Source organism: Tenrec ecaudatus, chromosome 13 (assembly GCF_050624435.1).
Source record: "Tenrec ecaudatus isolate mTenEca1 chromosome 13, mTenEca1.hap1, whole genome shotgun sequence".
Classification (NCBI taxonomy): domain Eukaryota; kingdom Metazoa; phylum Chordata; class Mammalia; order Afrosoricida; family Tenrecidae; genus Tenrec; species Tenrec ecaudatus.
Genome location: NC_134542.1, coordinates 102,489,206 through 102,510,081, shown reverse-complemented (window position 1 = coordinate 102,510,081; position 20,876 = coordinate 102,489,206). Strand labels below are relative to the sequence as shown.

At 39.9% G+C, this 20,876-nt stretch overlaps 1 protein-coding gene across 2 annotated transcripts in view; it reads right to left on the bottom strand.

The window, feature by feature from the left end:
* CNTNAP5 (contactin associated protein family member 5) overlaps positions 1–20,876 on the bottom strand; it is a 1,091,618-nt gene that overhangs the window by 125,964 nt on the left and 944,778 nt on the right. For both annotated transcript variants that reach the window (XM_075529285.1, XM_075529286.1), the window contains exon 17: positions 18,833–19,051. In XM_075529285.1, coding sequence (XP_075385400.1) covers positions 18,833–19,051 — 219 coding nt within the window. The remainder of the gene's footprint in view (positions 1–18,832; positions 19,052–20,876) is intronic.

Genomic DNA, 20,876 nt, shown 5'->3' with positions numbered 1-20,876 from the left:
AAGGGACACGATGCTTGGTTAAGTAGGGGGAGAGTGAACGAGAGGAAGGCCCTCAATGAGATGGATTCACACAGTGGCTTCAACAGAGGATGGAAGCATAGGAATAATTGTGAGAATTTCACAGGACTAGGCAATGCTTCACTCTGTGCATAGGGTCGCGATGGTGGAAACCGACTAGGTGGTGCCTAACAATAAATAACAAAAACCTGGGAGTCACTGGTCATCTACAAAAACTGAGACAGGAGGCTGCTCAGGGCACATCTAGCCTCTTATTTTAAGGAAAAGATTAGAATGCATTACATGTTTTGTTCTGATAAAATGATACCCAAACAGGCCAGAAGATCAAACCCACACTGTATTCTCCTGTCTGTCTCAATACTGGTGAGTAAATTTGTTTTTAGCATGAACTATTTCAATTTTTAAAAAAGCATCTCATTTTCCCCCTGGAGATTGTATAGAATAAAGTCATGGGGATTTAAGTAGCAAATTATTTGTTTTATCTTCATGTTTTGCAGTCACTTCTTATGGTGGCCTTGAATAACTTTTCATATTTCTTAGTAGTATTTTTCCTTTAGCAAAAGTGATGAATGAAAAATCTGTTGGACATTTTTTTGTTTTTAACTTAGTTAACAAGTTCATAAATGGAAAATAAATGGATTGGTTCTCTGCAGCAATATATACTTTAAAGTGTAAAGCTAACAGAGCAAGGTAAGAATGACCCCAAACAAGGGCATCATTTCAAATCCCATGCTGACAAAATTACAATAACACACTGATTTAGGTGCTAAATCACACAATGAACTAAAATCTTTATTTCACCTGCTATTTTTCCCCTCTTAATTCTTATAAAGGAAGAAACCCACAAGACTAGCTATTTTTCCCTTCCTTTATCGGTATTGTTAGGTGTCCTTAAGTTGACTCCAATTCCTAGTGCCCACACCATGTACAGCAGAAGGGAACACAGCTTGTTCCTGTATCACCCTCACAATGAATGCTTATGCTGTGCCAATTGCTGCAGCCACTATTTCAAGCTCTCTTGTTGAAGGTCTTTCTCTGTTGATTTTCTGCTTCACCATGTGTGACAGTCATCTCCGTGAATCATCTCTCTTGATAACATTTTCAGAATACAAGAGATAATATCTTGCCATCCTCTTAAGGAGCATCTGGTTCTACTTCCTCCACTCATTGTATATATATAAGCTGTTATTCTTATGACCGTCTATGGTACTTTGAGTATTTCTTCAGTATTCTTTGCCAACGCTATAGTACAACTGCATCTGTTCTTCTGAAGTTTTCCTTATTTATTGTCCAGCTTTCATATATATATATATATATATATATTTATATATATATATTAAAAATACCAGATTATGGATTAGACACATCTTCATCCTCAAAGTAAATTCTTCACTCTTTAGAAATTCAAATGGGACTTGTGCAGCAGATTTGCCCACTGGAATACATTGCTGGATTTCTTGACTTCTGATGGCATCAGTATCCATTGTGGGTCCAAGTAAAATAAAATCGGTGACACCTTCAATTTTCTTTTCTCATTTTTCATGATATTATCATATTAGTCCAGTTGGGAAGATATTTAGCTTTTTTTCCCATGTTGTTGCTTACTCCATAGTGTAGGCTATATTTGATCATAGTTTCTAGTCCCCATGATGGTTAGTAGCAAGGTTGTGTCACCTGCATATCCTGGATTTTTAATGAATATTTCTCCCATCATGAAACCATATTCTTTTCTTGGATTATTTGATAACCATACACATTGAAAAGTATAGTGAGAGGATACAACCCTAACACACATTGTTAAAATTAAAAAAAATGACTCCATATCCCATTGTTCTGTTTGAAAAAAAATCCGCTTGATATGTGTACAGGTTCACACCATAAAATATTTTAAAATTATATTCTTTACAAAGTTATTAATAATTTGTTATGATCCAAACAGTTGAATGCCTTTGAATAGTCAATGAATCATAACTAAATATCTCTCTGATATTCTCTGCTTTCAGTCCAGGTGCATCAGATGCCAGCAAAGATAAATCTTATCGTGTGTGCTCTTTTGAATCTACCTGGAAATTCTTGCTATTTCCTATTTAGCAAAATGTTCCCTGTGTGTGATACTAACAGTATAATTAAACAATTTGTGCATTTTTTTGGTCATCTTTCTTTGGAATGGAACAAATACAGGTCTCTTCCTGTTGGTTGGCAAAGTAGCAGTGGTACAAATATCTTGCTGTAGTCAATTAAGTGCTTCTAGGGCTTCAAGAGTTTGATTAAAATATTTAAATTGTTATTACATCATTTCCAGAATCTTGTTTATTGGTAATGCCTTCAGTGGAGCTTGAGCTCCTGAGTTCAATACCATCTGTTCTTGATCAATACCATGTGTTCAAAGTAGATATGCTACCATTTAAAATCATTAGATGCCGACTTCTAATATAGTGACTCTTCTATCTCCTTTTAATGCTCCCTGTATTATCCAACACTTCTCTCATGACACCACAAAATCCCAAACTTACTACAATTGAGTTGATTCTTACTCATCGTAACCCTATGAGGGTTTCTGAGGCTTTGCATATCTTTACAGGAACGGAAACCATTTTCTCTCTGTGGTGTAGCTGGAAGGGTCTAACCACCAACTTCCTGGTTAGCAGTTCAAGGCGTAGCCAACACTACCTTCAATAGTGCAACTCAAGTCTTGAATTTGTTCTTCAGTTCTCTCAGCATGAGACAAACTGAGTGTATTATGTATTTGGGGTGTTCTAACTCCAAGTCTTTGCACATTTTATTATAATATTTACTCTGTCTTTTGAAGCTGCCTTTGAAATTTTTGTGCAGATCTCTTACTGTATGATTATTTCCATTTACTTTAGCTTCTCCATGTTCAGGAGCAATGTTCAGGGTCTACTCTGGCAATCATTTTGGTCTTTTCTTTCTTGCTGGTGTTTTTTAGAAGACTTTCTCCTCTTTTCATTTATGATGTTCTTGATGCCGTCTCACACACATCTTCAATCCTCAGTGTTCAAAGGGTCAAACAAGTTCTTGTCATGGTCTCTAAATTCAGGAATGACACGCTCAAGGTCATAGTTTGGCTCCTGTGGACTTATTTTACATTTCTTCAGTTTCAGCCTTAATTGTCTATAAGAAATGGATGGTCTATTCTACAGTCAGCCCTTTTTGACTGATCATATTGTGCTTCTCCATCTTGACCACAGGTGTAATCAACATGGTTCCTAATCATTTTCATCTGATGAGGTCCACATGCACAGCCACCCTTTATGTTGCTGAAAAAAGGCTTTTGCAATCAGTCATTGGTCTTGCAGAATTCTTTCATGTAATCACCAGTTTCATGTCTCTTACCAAACCATATTTCCCAACCACAGATCTTTCCTCGTTGGTTCCAATGGTGACATTTTAAGCACTGTGAATTATTACTGCATCTTGATACCACATGCTTGATCAATTTCAAACTGAAGAAATTGGTGGAATTCTTTGATTTCTACATAATTTGCTTTAGTTATTGGCATGGAAAAATTTTAATAGTTGTATTCGCTAGTCTTCCTTGCAGGCATATAAATATTGTCTTATCACACATAACATTACAATTCAAGATAGACCTTTGGAAATGTTCTTAAATTTGCCATCCTTAGCATAGTAAACCAAATGATTGATTTAAAATGGCCAACACTACTCCATTCTAATTCCAAGAATCTCCAGTTTCTTGTACTTCATTTCATTTTTGACAATTTCCAATTTTCCTAGATCCATACTTTGTACATTCCACATTCCAATTATTGATGGATGTTTGTCGCTGCTGTTCTTCTGTTTGAGCCATGCCTCATCATAATGTAAGGCTCTGTACACTTTACTCCATCACTGTCACGAAGGATGCCTATCATCGGAGTATGTGGCTCTTCCCCAGGGCTTTCAACCAGGGGGCTCAACAGGCATGGATATTCACAAGGTTCTCAGTAGCAAATACCTCTGAAGCGAACTGCCCTTCTTGCAATCTCTATTAGTCTGGAACCTCCACCCAAACTTGTTTACAATGGTTTACTCTGCCCCTACTTGAAATACTGGTTGCATAATTTCTAGCTTCTTAGCAATACACAAGCCCCTACAGTACAACGGACAGACAAGTAGTGGTTCTTCTTTATAGAGAGGTAGTCAAGACAAATTATGTTTAACAAGATGTATGTGCACATACACATCATTCAGTTTGCGTAGGGTCTGCACTTTCTCCCTAATGTAGAAAATGTATTCTCTGAGTTGAGATTCTTGTGAAAGTTGAATATTGTACAGACATAGCCCTCAATTTTAATCCTTCTCCCTCAGAACTCTTCTTCCCCCAATAAGTCCAGTGAGTTTGGGCCCCTTTAATATCTCTGAAACGATTTACTTTTTTCTGTTCAAGGGCCATGGCCTTGATAACAATTTGCACTATTATCTGGATTCTCTGTGTGGTAACTTACAAGGGGGTGCTCACGCCCCCCCCCCCAAACCGAATTGCACTGGGTGGAGCGAAGCTTTCGTAGTACTCATTTTTCCTGCTAGGTGAGCATTGAGCAACTTGCTCTGAGTTAGTGCGCCCAGTGGTGTTTCCTGGGAAGATTCTCTCTGGTCACAGTGAACTTTTTTTTTTTTTTTTGTGAAAGCAGTTTTGCTTGAACCTCATTTTTTTTGTGATGGCTGATTTAAGAGAACAGTGTGAAGCTATGAAATTTTGTTTCCCGCTTGTGAAAAAATGCCACAGAAACTGTTGTGATGTTGAACACAGCTTACAAGGACAGCGCTATGGGAAAAACCTGAAGTGTGCTAGTAGTTTTCTCATCCAAAAAGAGGTGAAATATTGATTGATGACAAATCTCATTCTGGACATCTGCCAACTTCCTGAATGGATGAAATATCAACTCAGTGCATTTGGTCTGTCCCACCAGGTCAGACTGTTAATCAAGCTTGCTATTCAGAGATTCTGAAAATATTGAGTAACAGTATGCAGCAAAAAAGGCCTGATATGTGGCAGTTAGGGGATCGGTTTTGCTACCACAACAATGTACCTGCTCATGCAGCCATCTCAGTGCTCTAGTGTTTGACAAAGCTAAAACAACAACAACAACAACAGCAACAGCATGTCTCTCTTTGCCTATGTACTTTACTCAGCTGACCTTGCTCTGTCCAACTTCTTTTTGTTTCTGTGAATGAACATGGACAAAATTTTTCATCACTAGCTTTAATGGTTAGTGCATATATTTGTATAATAGTTGTATGGACTAGATATCCTTGCTTATGGATAGATGTTATCCTATCAGAGACAGCATTATATGTCAAGATAGATCTTGAAATGCTTTTTGTGAAGATGAATGCAACACCATTGTTCTTGAATCTGTCATTCCCAGCATAATAAACAGTGGGATTTTCTAATTCAAAATAGCTATAACCAGTCCATTTTAGCTCACTAACACTTAGGATTTTAATTTTTCTGATCCCCCTTTCATTTCTGACAATGCTTTATTTTCCTGGATTAATACTTTATACATTCCAAGTTAAAATTTTTAGTAGATATTTGCATCGTTTCCTTCTCATCTTAAGTCATATTCCATTAGCAAATGAAGGCTACAAATGCTTTCCTTCTGATGGCTCTACTCTGTCCATGTTATTATGGTCAATTTTATTTCAAGAAGGCAGCACTTGCTTATTAATATTTCGGGTGCTTTCTGACTTGAGGAGCTCAACTTCTGGCAGTAGTTTTGATAATGATCTCCTGCTATTCATAAGGTCTTCACTACCTTACCACATTTCAATGCATCCCCTAGAAATATCAGTGGCTAATTCCTCTGAAGTACCTTCTTCTTAGTCTGTTGTTAGTCTGGAAGCTCTGCTGAAACCTGTTCACTTTGGTGACTCTGCTTATATTTGAAAATGCCATTGACATAGCCTCTAGCATCATAGCAACACACAAACTAGCACAGTAGGACCAACTGACAGACACGTGGTTTTAGCAGAGTAATGGGTTATTCCAAGAATGCCCTGTGGGACAATAACCAGTTTTATATGTAACATCATATCATTATACTAATTTTCTTTTATGGTGACATTAAATTGGCTATCAGTAGCTTTGCTTTTCAGATCCTTGGGCTGATAATACATCTTACATTTTCCTCATTAATTAATACATTCAATATTCAACACATGCTTATTTCCTATGTGTCTGAGACCCCAGCATATACATTTTTAATTACTATACTTTTATTCATTATGCCATAATAATGAACAGTGTTACTTATCATTAAAAGGTATAAAATTATGTAGGAAAAATATCACTCTCACAGTACCCTTTGACTATGTCAGATAATAGTAATAATAGAAAACAACAATAAAAAACACACTGAAAGATTTCTTTCAGATTTTTATGGTCAAAGACTTTTGCAGATGACTTCTTTTAGGGTTTTTTTTTTATAAATGTGAAATATACTGGACACATTATCATGCACATTTTCCTGCCAAGAATATGAGCACTTATAGAGAATAAATGAAACTCATTGGTAGATAAGGAAACAAAGTGACATTGCAAAAAAGAAATGAAGGCAAAAAGAAGGTGAATGAATAGCCAAATAGTTGGAAATGGTGAAATCAGAGCAAACGTATAATTTAACTCATTCTGGGTGGAAGAGGGCTGCCAACTTTAGGGACCCATGCATTGAAGGTGCTTTAAGAAGGAAGAGAAATTCCCATGCATACTGCCAGTCCCTGGTCCTCTGTCATTGCTGCTAAAGCGAGAACTCCTATAGGGAAAAGCCTATTGTACACTCATGGTCGGGTAGACATGCAGCACCCACGGAACGGATTCCTAAGACTGGTCTTCAAGACAATAGCCTCATCCTAACCAAAGCTCCAATCCATATCTATTTGCTGGAATTAGTTTTCCCAGGAAGGGTAAGAAATATGATTGGAAGTAAGAGACCCTTGGTATGAAGCATACGGAGGGGGATAAGGTGGAAAATGGAAAGCAGAGGATGTGTGAGTCCCTTGAGTGAACATCAGCTTGGTGTGTTAAGATAAATTCGAAGCAGGAGGCAGCTCTGGTGCACTGCAGCGAGGGAACGTCAATGTCTGGAGGCCCGGAAGAGCAGTAAGTAGACTGCAGGAACCCACGGGCAAGTCAGCTCCATCTGTATTCCTATTTCTCAGTAGACTTTGAGAAATATTCTGAGTAAACCAAAGCAAAGGAGTTTCTCCCTGCACCTCAGTGTGCACAAGTCCGAGGCTACTTTCCATCAAGTGATATTTTTAAATTTCCCATAACTGAGAGACTGTGCTAACCTTCACAATAACCAAGTCACCCCTCTGTAAGGAAGAGAGGTAGGAAAACTTACCCAATGCAAATTCATGGAAGGCTGCATTCTGCCTGAGGGAAAAGTTAGAAGCCACATCCATTTTGTCCTGCTTAAACTTAGTATACAATATACCCCATAAATCACATCTTGAAAATCAGGTTTAAAAGCAGTCTCCCCCTTAGCCAGCACTCCTTAAATATTAGATGAATTTTATCTGTTTCCATAGTATCTTCATTTAGTCCAGGTTTGGGAACAGAATCAGCACTCAGAAAACATTTTTTGAAGGATTTATGTCAGAAGGAGGATATAAGAAAAAAATGTTGAAGGATGCAGTAGCACATAGGAGGAGAGGGTCGGGCGACTCATTGGTGCTTGCGCTCCACTTGCAGGATGAAAAGAACTCCTTGGCCTCCAAAGAATTTTAAGACTCTGCAGTAGAAAAAAATGGGGAATCATTTTACAGAGACTTCCTGGAAGAAGGAAGTATATGTTTTGCTTAAGAAAATTAAAGAAAACCAATTGTATATTTGCTTCAGTTTTATTCCCATTTCTGGCTGCTAACCTAAAGGTTGGTGGTGGGAATCAAGCCAAAGTTGCCTTCAATGAAATAACTGGTTAATGTACTTCTGAAAAATTAGCTGGTAAAAATGTTATGGAGAAAAGTTCTGTTGCACATGAAGTTGCGATAGACATGACACAATTGAGTTTTGGGTATGAATTATTTATCTGTTTATTTTGTATCCTCAACACGTCCTATAGAAGAATGATAGGTGGGAAGGAGTCGGAGCTGCACAGCCTGAACTGCTGGTGTGCAGTCGGAACAGTTACCCATAACCTCTCTCTGTTTTGTGAAACTATGGTTTTCATGAAAGCACAAATAGAGGGCCGGTCTCTGGACTGGAAATTCTTTCCCTACCAGATCTACTGTGATCATCCATAAATGAGTCTGTCTATTGAAATATATGTGGAAAAACAGGTTCCCTAAATGTAAATCTGATGATAATTCCCCCCAAAAGGTAAGTGGCACCGTGTAATTCTCTGAAAACGTGGTTTTGAAGACCCTCTAACATTTCGATGGGTGGTAAGGAAATAGCAATGGTAACGTTTTATGCAGGCACTGCCCATGACCTTTGAGGTAGCCAGATGATCTAACAAATGCAGGCACGCATGGCAATTGGTGAAAAGATGGAATACAACCCAGTGTGTGTCAGATCCTGTCCCTCGAACTACTACACCAGTTAAACCTATCTTTTCCCTGTCGAGGGAGAGAGACTGGGCTTTCAACTGCCATCAACAGTTCCAGGACCAGACACCCACAGAGGGCTGCGACACGTCAGCATGCACTCAATGGCAGTGAGTTCATTTTTTGGTTTCCATGTCAAATCTCTCAAGTTTCCAGATTTAAAAAATGCCTCATCGTCCAAACCCATTCCATAGTTAAATGGTCTACTGCCTACAACTTGTATTTCATAAGCCTCAAAGGACCCCTAGTGGTGGAGAAGGTGAACCATTGGTCTGCTGACTAAAAGGTTGACAGGGTGAACCCCCACCCCCCACCCCGGAAACTCTGAGGGAGGAAGACGAGGCAGTCTGTTCCGGGAAATGTGCACAGCCTGGGAAACTCGACAGGGCAGTTCTTTCCTGTCCTATTGGGTCTCCTTGAGTCAGAATTGATCCAACAAAGGGATCACAGGGGATTCAGACTTTGAGGAGGAAATATCCACTGTTGGATTCAGTTTTTGTCAACTAAGATTTGCATTCACTCTGCCCTGCTCAGAACTTGTGAGGCGTCATGAAACTTAGCAAACAGGGGGGATTCAATGAGGCACAAACTGCCTTGTCTAAAATCATGTAACAAGTAGGAAGCAGGGCCCATATTTGAAAGTCTGTATTAATTTATGATGTTTACTGAGCATTAAATCTCTCAGACAACCTGGACCCAAGGACATAAAGAGAAGTCTGACACCATGGTGGCCGTGAGCAAACCACTAGAAGGGAGGGAGGTTATAATTACTATAAAGCAGGAACGCGGAACTCCTTCTAGTTCTATGACTCAGCAATCCAAACAAAATTTTGCAGAAGGGGCATTTTAATTGTTCATCTTTCTGTGAATATTTGTGTTAGTCTGGGTACATTAGAGAAACAAATCCACAGAAACTCATATGTATAAGAGAGAGTTTTATGATAAAGAGTAAGTGTACATCAGGAAAACATCCCAACCCAGTGCTGCCCAAGCCCACAGACCCAGTGCTACCCATTAGCCCATATGTCTGATACCAATCCACAAAGTCCTCCTCCATCTCACAAAACACTTGTAATGATGCCGACTGCAGGAGGAAAGCTGAATCAGTGAATGTGTAAGCATCTCAGCACGGGCAGGGGTTTCCACACGGCTGCTCCAGCACCCAGGGCTGCATTGGGGTAGGTCCATGTGGCTTCTCCTTGGGGATGTCTTGCAGGAAGTGAGTTTTGCCAGCTGAAGCAGGAACTGGCAAAGGCAGCTGCACTCTTGTCTAACCATCACAAAACAAGAAACCCGAGAAATCGAAAGGTGAGGCTCACAGAGCCATTTATCCTTCTACCCTTCAATTCACCCCACATGTGTTGATTGGCCAGGTTGGCACAATAAACTACCTCAATATTGAATTGATGTTCATTCAAAACACTCTCAACTGTAGGAATATTTTTATTTGGTTAGTTATGTTGAGTAGCAAAAATGCATGAGACCTAGCAATTATTTTTCAATTTTTTTTCCATTCAAGAAATATTTAATAAGTGACTGGTTGGTGCTCTTGTAGGTGGGTTCCAAGCATCAATGAGGAAAATGATTCATGGGACTTGGTTTTTACAATTCTATGGTACCTTTGCAGCTCCATAAACAAATCTGAACCAATTCACTTAATTATTATGGAGTTAGAAATATATAATTTTTTCAAAACAAAATGATTCAAGTAAACTTGGCATGATATTGAAAATTAATTTTTTGTACAAATTAGACATTATAATCAGAGTATGCAAGTATATGATGTTGACAGGAAAATTATTTCTTCTTTTTTTAACATTCACACAATGATAACGAATATCCAGTTCTCACTGGCTGGTGTTATGTAATAAAGATACTAAAAGGTAATTTTCCATCACTTTTAATGTAAAAAGAACATATGCCTGTTTCTTGTGTGTTTTTTATCCTGTACTGTCATAAAAATGAGGAACTCACTCCTGGAAGAACTATAGTCACAGTGCTCCTTAGATACAAGGACGGTGACCCTTTGCCTCAGGTACTTTGGATATGATACCAGGAGGGCCAGTCCTGGAGAAAGACATCCAGCCTGGTGAAGTAAAAGGCCTGCAAAGAGAGGAAAGTCCTCCCCATACTGCATTGACAGAGTAGCTACACAGATGATTGCCAACACAATACTGATCGTGAAGGTGATGCAGGGCCAGCCAGTGCATTGCTCTGCTGTACACAGGTTTGCTCCATGCCAGGACAAACTGATAGCACCTACAAATTAGCAGGCTCTGAGACTGTGAAACTGAAGTCCAAACCAATGGCTGTCTAGCTGACTCTGGCTCCTAATGTCCTCACACGTGTCAGACTAGAACTGTGCTCCCTGCGGCTTTCAATTAGTGATTTTTAATAAAGTAGATCATCAGAGATCTCTTTCAAGGTGCTCCTGGATAGACTTGAACCACTAACCTCTCATTTAGTCAATGAGCACGTTGGCTGCTTAGACTGACTCTCCATGGAAAATTCTATGGCCCTGCTTTAGTAAACCTGTTCTCTGTGCAGTGCCAGAACACAGGCTCAGTTTGTATGCTAAGCCCGCCCTCCATATCGCCGGCTTCACCTGTGACATCCCTGTGTCTGAGGAGATTCAGCTGAATAGAGAGAAGACCATCCCTGAGTATCCCAGAGGCAGGAGCAGTTTTGTGGGGTCCTTTCACTTGATGTGGCTCATTCAGTCTGTCTGGGTACTTTTCCCCGGGCATTGAAAATTGTGGCTTCAGTTATTTTGACACAAATAGTGAAGTCGAGAAAAGAAATAAATGGGCCTATGAAAGAAAGAACACACACACACACACACACACACACACAAATGAGACTCACAGGCTCACATATTCACAAAATCTCCACTTAGCAGCTAACCTATTTGTAAAGATGTTATTCCAAATGTGGAGAGAGAGAGAGAGAGAGACTTTTTTAGGGTTTTTATTTACATGTGGCCATGAAAGATGAGCAATTGTCATGGGAATAATGGATTCTTGAAATATAATGTATTGATTACCCAGACTCCCTATTGCAGTAAAGAAAATGAATTCACTCCAGCTGTTTGTTATTCTGCAAAGATTGCGTGGTTAGGGATACAGTCTCACATCTCTTCATTTCACTTATGGGAAAAGAAGGGACGAGAGCTTAGAATGTTTTTATCCTTTCCAGCATCAAATTGACGGCAGTGACTTTGGTTACTTATTTGTTTATTTATTTTTTGTTCTCATATTGGCAGAAACTTCATTGGAGAAAAGCAAAGTAGAAGGAGTTGCAACAGGGGACCAGCCACAGGTGGGCAACATACCTTTCAGAATCTATCTGACTACATTGTTGCAATTCCTCAAATTTTGTTAAAGAAGCAGGAACAATTAAATTGCTTGGTCACCAACCTCCCGAACTTCTGGGATTATATTAGTAAAGAATATGTTGCAAAATGGCCGACCACGACTAACGACCGTGTTGGTGCCAAGACGATTGATGGCGATCTGCTTAATCTGCTCTGTGTTTGTTTTCCTAAAATACTTCACCACCAGGCTTGGTAGCCATCCTGTGTTCAGCATCAACAGGTTTGCCAGATCCAGGAGAAAAAGACGGAAATCGTGACCTGACAGGTGTAGACAAACACTTTGAAGGAAAAAGTCAGTAAACTGGTTCGAGACAGCACTGGGAAAACTGTAGAAAACCCTTGCCAACCTATTTATCCTTTCCCTGGCGTGTTCATCAAAAAAGCAAACCTGAGGAGCAAGCCCAAGTTGGGAACCCCATGGAGCTCCATGAAGAAGGTGGTGGCTCTGATTCTGGAGAAGCTACTGGAGATAAGACAGCTGCTAACTAAGTAGAACAGGCTGGTGACGATGATCCTCCGTCCAATCACCTGTTTAAATGCTTTTAAAGATGACAACTAAAAGACCTTATTTGTAAAATAAGTAAATAGACAAAATCATCTGAAGTTCACATACTGACTTGGGAAGTCCAACATGTATTGTGTACCTCATCTGTCACATTCTAGTGACAGGAGTAGCACTTCAGGGCACACATTTCCTATAAAATTCAACCTGGTTCAGGTAGTCAAAAACACTTAGGACAACAACCCTGTTGTGAAAGATTATGATGGTAAATGATGCTCTGCATTTTAATGGAAAGGCCCTCCAGTAGCTGTAGGTTTCTAGACAAACATGAAAAACCAATGTTACTGCTAGGCACTGTCAAGTCAGTTGTGATCCATAATGATGCCCTGCACAACAGAACCAAGCACTGCCCTGCCCTGTGCAATCCTCACAATGGCTCGGATGCTTGAACCCCTTGTTGCCACCACTGTTTCGAGCCATCTCCTCAAGGGTCTTTGTCTTTGTTGCTGCCACTCCACCGTGTCAGCATACTGTCCTTTTCCAGGGACCGATCTCTCCGACAGGATGTCCAAAGTATGTAAGACAAGGTGCTGCCAGCCTTCCCCTTAAGGAGCACTCTGGCCGTATTCCTTCAAAGACAGTATGGTTCTTTGATCAGTCTATGGAGATTTTGATATTCATCTTCAGGGCCGCAAGTCAAATGCATCAATTCTTCTTCAGTTTTCCTTACTTAGTGTCCAACTTTCACATACATATGAGGCAATTGAAAACATAATGGCATGGGTCAGGTGCATCTCAGTCCTCAAAGTCACATCATTGCTTTTCAATCCTCTAAAGAGGTCTTGTGTGGCAGATCTACCGAATGCAACTCCTATTTTGATCTCTTGACTGCTGTTTCCATGAGCATTGATTGTGGATACAAGCAAGACAAAATCCCGACAATTCCAATGTCTTCTCCATTTATCATGATGCCACCAATTGGTCTAGTTGTGAGGATTATGGTCTTCTTCACATTGAGTTATAATCCATTCTGACAGGGAATCCAGGGTGGATGATACCTTCAGGACCAAGGGTGTGAGGGACGATGCTGGGAGAGTGGAGGGTGAGTGGGTTGGAAAGGGGGAACTGATTACAAGGATCCACATGTGACCTCTTCCCTGGGAGAGGGACAGCAGAGAAGGGGGGAAGGGAGACTCCGGATAGGGCAAGATATGACAAAACAACGATGTATAAATTACCAAGGGCATATGAGGGAGGGGGGAAGGGGGAGGGAGGAGGGGAAAAAAAAAGAGGACCTGATGCAAGGGGCTTAAGTGGAGAGCAAATGCCTTGAGAATGATTGGGGCAGGGAATGTATGGATGTGCTTTATACAATTGATGTATGTATATGTATGGATTGTGGTAAGAGTTGTATGAGTCCCTAATAAAATGTAAAAGAAGAAAAGAGAAAAAAATGAATAGGGCAAAGACTGTACAGATGTGCTTTATACAATTGATGTATGTATATATATGAACTGTGAAAAGAATTTTATGAGCCCCAATAAATTGTTAAAATTAAAAAAAAAATAATCCATTCTGAAGGCTGCAATCCTGGATATTCATGAGCAAGTGCTTCCAGTCCACCACTTTCAGCACTCAGGGTTGTGTCAACTGCATATTGCTTAATATGGTTTCCTCCAATCTTGAGGCCACATTCTCCCTCGTATAATCCAGATTATCTGATTATTTGCTCAGCATATAAATTGAATAAGTGTGGTGAAAAGATATGACCCCCAAAACACACCTTTCTTGATTTCAAACCAAGCTATATTCCCTTGCTCTGCTTGCACCATCATCTCCTGATCCGTGTACAAGTTCTGCACGCGCACCATGAAGTGTCTGGAATCCTCTTCTTCTCAAGGCTACCCATAGCTTGTTAAAATACACACAAATGCCTTGGGGTTGCCAATAAAGCACATGCTAACTTCTTTCTGTTATCCTTTGCTTCGAGCCAAGATCAATTTGACCCCAGCAATGTTATGCTTTGTTCCACGTCCACTTTGGAATCTGTCCTAAACCTCTGCCGGCACCCTTTCGACGTGCTACTGCAGCCATTGTTGGGACAGTGATATTGTTCTGTTGTTTGAGCATATAGTTGGATCACCTGTTTCTGGAATGGGCACATAGATGGATCTCTTCCAGTCAGTTGGCCAAGTAGCTGTCTTCCAAATTTCCTGGCATATGAGTAAGTGCTTCCAGTGATTCATCAGCTCATTGAAGCATTTCACTTGGTTTGCCATCAATTTCTGGAGCTTTGTTTTAGCTAATGCTTTCAGTGAAGCTTGAACTTCTTCCTTCAGCACCATTGGTTTTTGCTCATCCGCTACCTCCTGAAATGTCAACTAGCTCTTTTTGGTGCAGTGATTCTTCTATATTCTTTACAACTTCTTTTGATGCTTCCTGCATCCCTTAATATTTTTCCCATAGAATCTTTTGATATTGTGACTTGAGTCTTGAATGCTTTCTTGAGTCCTTCAGTTTGTGTTACAAAACAGAACATCCAAACCAGCAGTCTAATGTGAGCTCCAAGGGTACTCTTGTGTTTCTTCTTCAAGGACATTAAAACAAATTCAACAATTTAGACTAAGACATCAATTGTAACTTATTGGAGAGAAAGATAATAGATGCACTTGGTCTCATCACAGCTGACGGTGACTCCAATACCAACAAGCTATCTTCTCCAGGTCTATCAAAATGCTGTAGCAACTTATTGAATATTTGACCGATTTAACCACCATGTTTGGAGATAAAAATCTGTGTGGAACAGAGCTGCCGCTTTTCTCTTTTGACTTCTACAAATTTATCACATAGTCAGGCCATCTGATGATTTTATAGTGACATGAAATACATATGAATGTGTAAAGTAATAAAAAATAATTATTTTACCTTTAGATATACCTTTCAGGTAGATGGATTCATAAACACTGCCTAAATGTACATTAAAATTTGCAAGAAATAGAAATACTTGGAATGATTTTACTAAAAAGTTATTAAATCTTGATGACTAGTAAGCATCCTCAGAGAAACAAAGTGTTATGCTTTAATAACATTAAAATAGCAATATAAATCTCAAATATTGCAAATTCAGCCCCTTTACCTAAGCCCAAATTCATGAGCTTTGAGTAAATTGTGACTCATGGAGACCTTCTACGACAGAGTAGAACTGCCCTGCAGGCTTTTCAAGGCTCTATCATTCCTAAGCAAACCACCGGATCTGTGTGGGTTCTTTCTAATGACTGACCTTTTACTTAAGCAGAAAGGCATGTAACCACTCGTCCATCAGGGCTCCTTTACATCACTTATGCTTTTGTTGTGGTGTTTGGTGCCAATTCCATGACTAGTCTTTCCTGACATCTTGTCCAAAATATGTGAAATGCAGTCTTACCGTCCTTGACTCTAAGGAGCATTATGGCCCTACAGCTTATTGAAACATTTCAGTGGGTAGTCCATCAATTTCTGGAGCCTTGTTTTGATCAATGCTATCAGTGCAGCTTGGAAGTGTTCTTTCAGCACCATCTGTCCTTTCTCATATGCTAACTCTCGAAGCTGTTGTATATCACTTAGTTCCTTTTGGTATAGTGACTCTTTCGATCTTCATAATACTTATTAGTGTTATTTATTAAGTCAATGCTTTGAAATCATAAAATTCTCTCCATCTCTTTAGTTACCGATATATATAAAAACATGAAGAACAAAGGAAGAAATTGAGCTTAAGTTAAGAATAGAAAATACAACCTTCTCACAGTTTATCATTTTTGAACTTGTGAGGATACTGCCGGTGACTACTCTTCCAAGAGTTAGACATTGTATAACCCCAAATTTATGGAAGAATCGATGGTTAATTTTGTTGTTGCTGTCAGGTGCCATTAAGTCTGTTCAACCCAGAGCGGCCCTAAGCACAACAGAATGGAACACCGCCCAGTCTTGGGAGGAATCCCATGCTTGAGCCCGTTATTGCAGTCCCTGAGGCATTCAGTCTCCTTGCCGACCTTCGTTTTCATTGTCCCTCTACTTTACCAACATCATGTTCTTCCACAGGGACTGGTTTCTCCTGACAACAGGTCCAAAGTTTAAAACAAAGTCTCACTATCTTTACCTCTAAGGGGCGCTCTGGCCATATTTGTTCCCAGACAGATCGGTTGGGTTGATCCTTTTAGTGGCTCATGGCACTTTCACTATTCTTCCCCAGCACCACAATTCAAATGTATCAGTTCTTCTTCATTCATCTTATTCAGTGACTGACTTTCACATGCATATGAGTCCATTGAAATGCTTGGGTCAGGTGCACCTTAGTTCTCAAAGTGACATCATTACTTTTCAAAACAGTAAAGAGGTCCTGTGCAGCAGATTTACCTAATGCAATGTATCGTTTGATCTCTAGACTGCTGCTTCCATGAGCATTGATTGTGGATCCAAGCAAGGTAAGATCCTTGACAACGTCGACCTGGGCTCCATTTGTCATGATGTTACCTATTTGTCCAGTTGCGAGGGTTTTGGTCTTCCCCACACTGAGTTATAATCCACACTGAAGGCTGCACTTCTTGACCATCAGTAAGTGCTTCCAGTCCTCCTCACTTTCAGCAAGCAAAGTTGTGTCACCTGCATATTGCAGGTTGTTAATAAGGCTTCCTCAAATCTTGATGCTACATTCTACTTCATATAAGCCAGTTTCTCTGATGATTTACGTAGCATGCAGATTGAGGAATATGCTTACTTATGTTTTATTGACTGCACCAACACATTTGACTGTGTGGATCACATAAACAATGGATAACCTTGAACATAATGAGAATTCCAGAACACTTCATTGTGTTTATGTGGAACGTGTACATGGATTGTGCAGGCAGAACAAGGGAATACTGCTTGGTTAAAGTTAGGAATCATGTGCCTCAGGGTTGTATCCTCTCACCATACTTATTCAATCTGTATGCTGAGAAAATAATCGTAGATTCTGGATTGTATGAAGAGGAATGTGTCATCAAGTTCAGAGGAAGAATTTGATTGTTAATGGCATTTCATTATTAGCTGTGGAGCTATCTACTGTGCGTCTGGTGAAAAAATAAAGAAGCAAAGTTAAATCTGAGTGTAGTGCTAAATGTTGAGCGTTATTTACATCATTATTTTAAGCATCTGAACTTCAAGTCTCATATAAGAACAGCTTATTCTCTTTAATAATGTGTAGTCCAATATCACTAACATTTTAAAGACTTTTGCATTTTTCAATTATCCAAGCCTTGTGAAAAGCACTTTCAAGAAATCCTTTCTAAATTGAAGCTACAGGACTGGTCCTTCCTACCTTGACTAATGTCTCATGTGGCTGACATTTCTTTTTCTTTCTCTCAGCAAACACGCATACTCAAATATAAATGCACACACAATATGTTTAATGAAATTCAAGAATTATGACAAGGGAAATAAAATCATGCTGATTTAAACAGAATTCAGGTCCAGGCACTAAAGAAAGAATATCTACCCCAAGTTCCCTGCCATCTTATATATTACACACACACACACACACACACACACACACGTGTGTGTTCACCTGTGAACTGAATTTTAACTTTCCAACCAACCACCTAGATTGTCACAGGTACTCAATGAATGCAACAAGCGCTAACATGACGTACCCCTTAACATTTATTACCTACAAGCAACTCAGTGGATAAATTGAGAGTCTTTCCAGTCTCCACATCCAGAAGGAGCAGCTTATTCTGATGAACAACATGCTGAAGGCCAATTTCAATTCTCCTGAGGAATAGCCAGTGGATAGAAATGTGTCGGTGAGCAGGACTCCCTTTCCACAAGCAATGAAGCAATCAAGTGGTGTAACTGATTATAGAGGTTCTCAAGGCAACTCCTGCTTTCCAAAGGAATAATTCCACCCTCACCATGATATCTATGATGGCAACTCCTTTGAGATGGCACGCGTATTTCATTGTGCAATTATAAACAATTGTCTGGAATCCAATATCTCCTGGAAGGGATGCCCAAAAGTCTCAGTATATGTCAATGAAGGCTTTAAAAGACTGTAGATCCTTTTCTTGTGAGTAGATTTTGGTCACAAGGATGATTTAAAAAACAGTGGTTTTTGAAGATCTGAAAGCAATACACACCAAGAGAACAGCTATAAAGGAAACCTTGGCCACCACAAAATATGCCAACGCTGTGAGCGAGGAAGGCAGAACGGAACAATTTATGTTACTTAAATTTATGATTTTAATCAATAAATCAATCCCCAAGTCTCATATAAAAGAGCTACATTTCATGGCTTCGTAAGAAAATGGCCTATTAAAATGCATGGCAGAAAGAACACCTTAACATGCTCCTACCTACGAACAACTGGCTGCTGAGCTGCCATCGGAAATGGCCCTCCTCCGAATTCTCCCTGACCCTCCGTGGGAGGCTGTCCACTTGGAGTGAGGTTTCCTTGAGGTTGCTCTCAGCTCGGATGTAATGCCATTGGTTGTCATTCAGAGGAGAAGGAGATTGGACTATTAGTTCCAAAGGACCCTTCCCAACATCGGTGACAAAAGTGATCTCAGAAGGAGCTGAAACCAAAAGGAAAACAGAAAGAAGGATGAAAATGGGTTTAGTGAGGGCCTGCAGTTTCCCTGAATGATGGGCGGAGAGATGATGGACTTCACCCAGAATACCTGAAGCGGTGAAATTACCAGTGAAAACTACCAAATAGGGGACTCTACTGAAAGAGGTGAATTGAGGTTTGTTTTTGGTTTACTGCATCCCAAAGTTTCTAGGTGGTGTGTGTACGTGTGTGTGTGTGTGTGTGTGTGTGTTTATCCAGTTGTTCTTTGTAGGGTGACTTCAGGGAGGTGGACAGGGCCTGGGTTATTAATGCTTATGCTACGTGGCACACAATGCTAAGTCTCTGCCATCTGAGGATCTACGTTCATTGTGTATGGGTGTCTGGCTGCCTGGCCTTGGACGAGTAGCTTCGCTTCATGCTCTGGAAAACCTAGCAGTTTTTCACGTTCTTTCTCACATACAGTTGATTAAAAAAATGATTGTTCATCTGACTTAAATAAAATGAAAAGAAAACTTAAGATGTATAAATGCCTTGCCCAAGGTGATATAGCTGGTTGGCATCAAACCAAAGCCACATGCCTCCACAACTGAGCTAGTTCCTCACAACTTTCCATACATCTAGAAGAATAGGAATAGCAACCCGGTCATTTGGCCACCAGTCAGAAATTTTATTAGTGATGATGATAATGGCGTAGTAACAAATAGAGAGAAGGGGGAAGTAGTCGCATAAGAGGTAAGCAACTCTATAACTGGTACTGTGCTAGGAACTGCAAATGAATTCTTCATTTTAACCCTCAAAAGAAGCCTATGAGAATGGTATCCTTTGATCCCATTTTATGTGTGAGAAAACTCAGGTTTAGAGATGTGTACATAAGCTATTCCATTTTTCCCCGATAGGTAGGAAGCAGATTCTGACTCACAGAAGCAATTCTTCTACATCTATCTCTAGTTGACACATCGCTCTGTGCATTACAATGAGGGCCATTTCTAAATCTGTGGGAAGTAAAAAGATTCATTATAAATCGAGCTAGAGGAGGAGACTGTTTCTTGTGACTGAAGTCTTCCTATCCAGATCTTGTCTTCCTTCTAAGCACCTTCTATGATACCTGCCCTCAAACAAGCACATACACAAAAGAAGGCTATGGTTATTTGAGACATTTACCAACTATTAAGGTCTGCATTGTGAGAGATGCTAAGATCACAAACTCCTCAACCGTCTGCATACCCTAACAGAAGGTCAGCCTCGGCAGAAGAAGGCCCCAGTACGGAGAAAAATCTAACAACTCTCAGCTTTCACTGTTGGGTTTTCTGATGAGCGTGAACCCTGATTGTGAGGCCGCATCAGATTACCCAGTCAGGAAGTGATCTGTAACGAACAATTTTATTTTGTGTCACTGCATTAATTACTGTACTTCTAAGGGTGGATCATATTTATCTTTCTCTACCAATCGCACACCTGCCTACAAAATTAAAAACCTATTGAAATTTATAATCCTTGGTATGGAATACAACTCAGTAAGCAGCATACGCGAATGCTTACTTGTAGATTCTTATTAATGAACAGTTTCAAATGGCTGGCAGAAGCGGTGAAACCCATGAGGAATTGGTGGTTGATGGGTGAACCAGCCCTGATTTCAAGGAAAACCCCTAAGAGAAGTCACAGAGCTGCCGGGCACCTGTCGTTGGAAAGTGCTGTTGAGTTGGTTCTGCCTCATAACTACCAAATGTCCAACAGAACAAAACACTCTCACGATGGTTTTTATGTTTGAGCTCACGGTGTCAATCCATTTTGTCAAATGTCTCCCTCTTTTTCACTGCCTTTCTTCTTTT